The 1,042-nt window shown below is 35.7% G+C and overlaps 1 protein-coding gene across 1 annotated transcript; it reads right to left on the reverse strand.

Moving 5' to 3' along the window:
* Positions 1-60: 60 nt before the first annotated feature.
* Positions 61-839, reverse strand: LOC110034788 (the record flags this gene model as incomplete). Its single annotated transcript, XM_020739030.1, has 4 exons — positions 751-839; positions 459-615; positions 254-331; positions 61-150 (listed from the first exon to the last, which is right to left on the reverse strand). Coding segments are annotated over exons 2-4 (297 nt in total), but the record flags the coding sequence as incomplete, so codon positions are not given.
* Positions 840-1,042: the final 203 nt, after the last annotated feature.

Below are 1,042 nucleotides of genomic sequence, written 5' to 3' on the forward strand. Positions count from 1 at the left end.
ATGCAAACAACATATTGATAAGCTTGAATTTAGTGAAAATGCAGAATGTATTTTCCTTACCCTTCTTTGCCTTCTCTGATGTAGGATGCTTATAGCCCATGCCATGATATAACATGGCAATAAAAATCCGGCAGCCCGAAGCAAAAATAGCTACATAATCAAATCAAAAGATATGATAAGGGTCATAAAAATAGAGGAATGACAAGAATAGTATGTGATTTCTAAAAGAATGCAAATCAAAAAGTTCACATACGGAAAAATAAGTGGAAGGATCATCATCTCCATCAGTAGTGATGCTTAATGCATGCCTCAGAAGAAGAAGTGCCATTAACTGGAACAAGCGAAGAAATATAACGAATTCAGAGGAAAAACCATACAAGCGAGTTAACACCAGACATTTTCTTCCAGCGAAACTCAAGTTTAAGAATTTGAAAACTGTAATTAATAAAGTGACTTACAATTAGAGCAGCAGAGCGGCAGAATGCAGCGCCACTACTATTAGTAGCGGCATACTCATCATACTCTGCTTCAAGAAAGTGGTGTTGAGCTGTTGTCATTGCAAGAATACGAGGATCACGCAAGTCCATCGGTGAACCCGTGATGGTCCACGCCCCACTGTACCACAGAATGATATATATCAGTTCTAACATATATTCAACAAAATGCCAGAAGAAATAATTTTTTCAAGATAAATGGACTGACTCCTCAGGTTCAATACTGAAGTGTTAAACACAAATTAGAACAACTTACGTTATATCAATAGTTGTTTCGTCAGGAGGACGAGGAGGTGCTGTGTAATCAGGCTTGTATGTCTGAAAATATGAAAAATACTCCCATTAATCAATATGCATGAAGGGATAGAAATGCTGAGGTTAGCAATATATAATAGAAGTGTTAATTAATAGAATAAAACATCAAATAATATATGGAACTTTGAGTTTCCCTACTGTCCCATTGTTGTGGGCAAGATATTGTCTTGGTTAGAATTGAACAGTATCACTTTATTTTGATTCATTTTATGAGTGTTGTTGTAAATTTTAGG

The sequence above is a fragment of the Phalaenopsis equestris genome, unplaced genomic scaffold, assembly GCF_001263595.1.
Source record: "Phalaenopsis equestris unplaced genomic scaffold, ASM126359v1 Scaffold193407, whole genome shotgun sequence".
Lineage (NCBI taxonomy): Eukaryota > Viridiplantae > Streptophyta > Magnoliopsida > Asparagales > Orchidaceae > Phalaenopsis > Phalaenopsis equestris.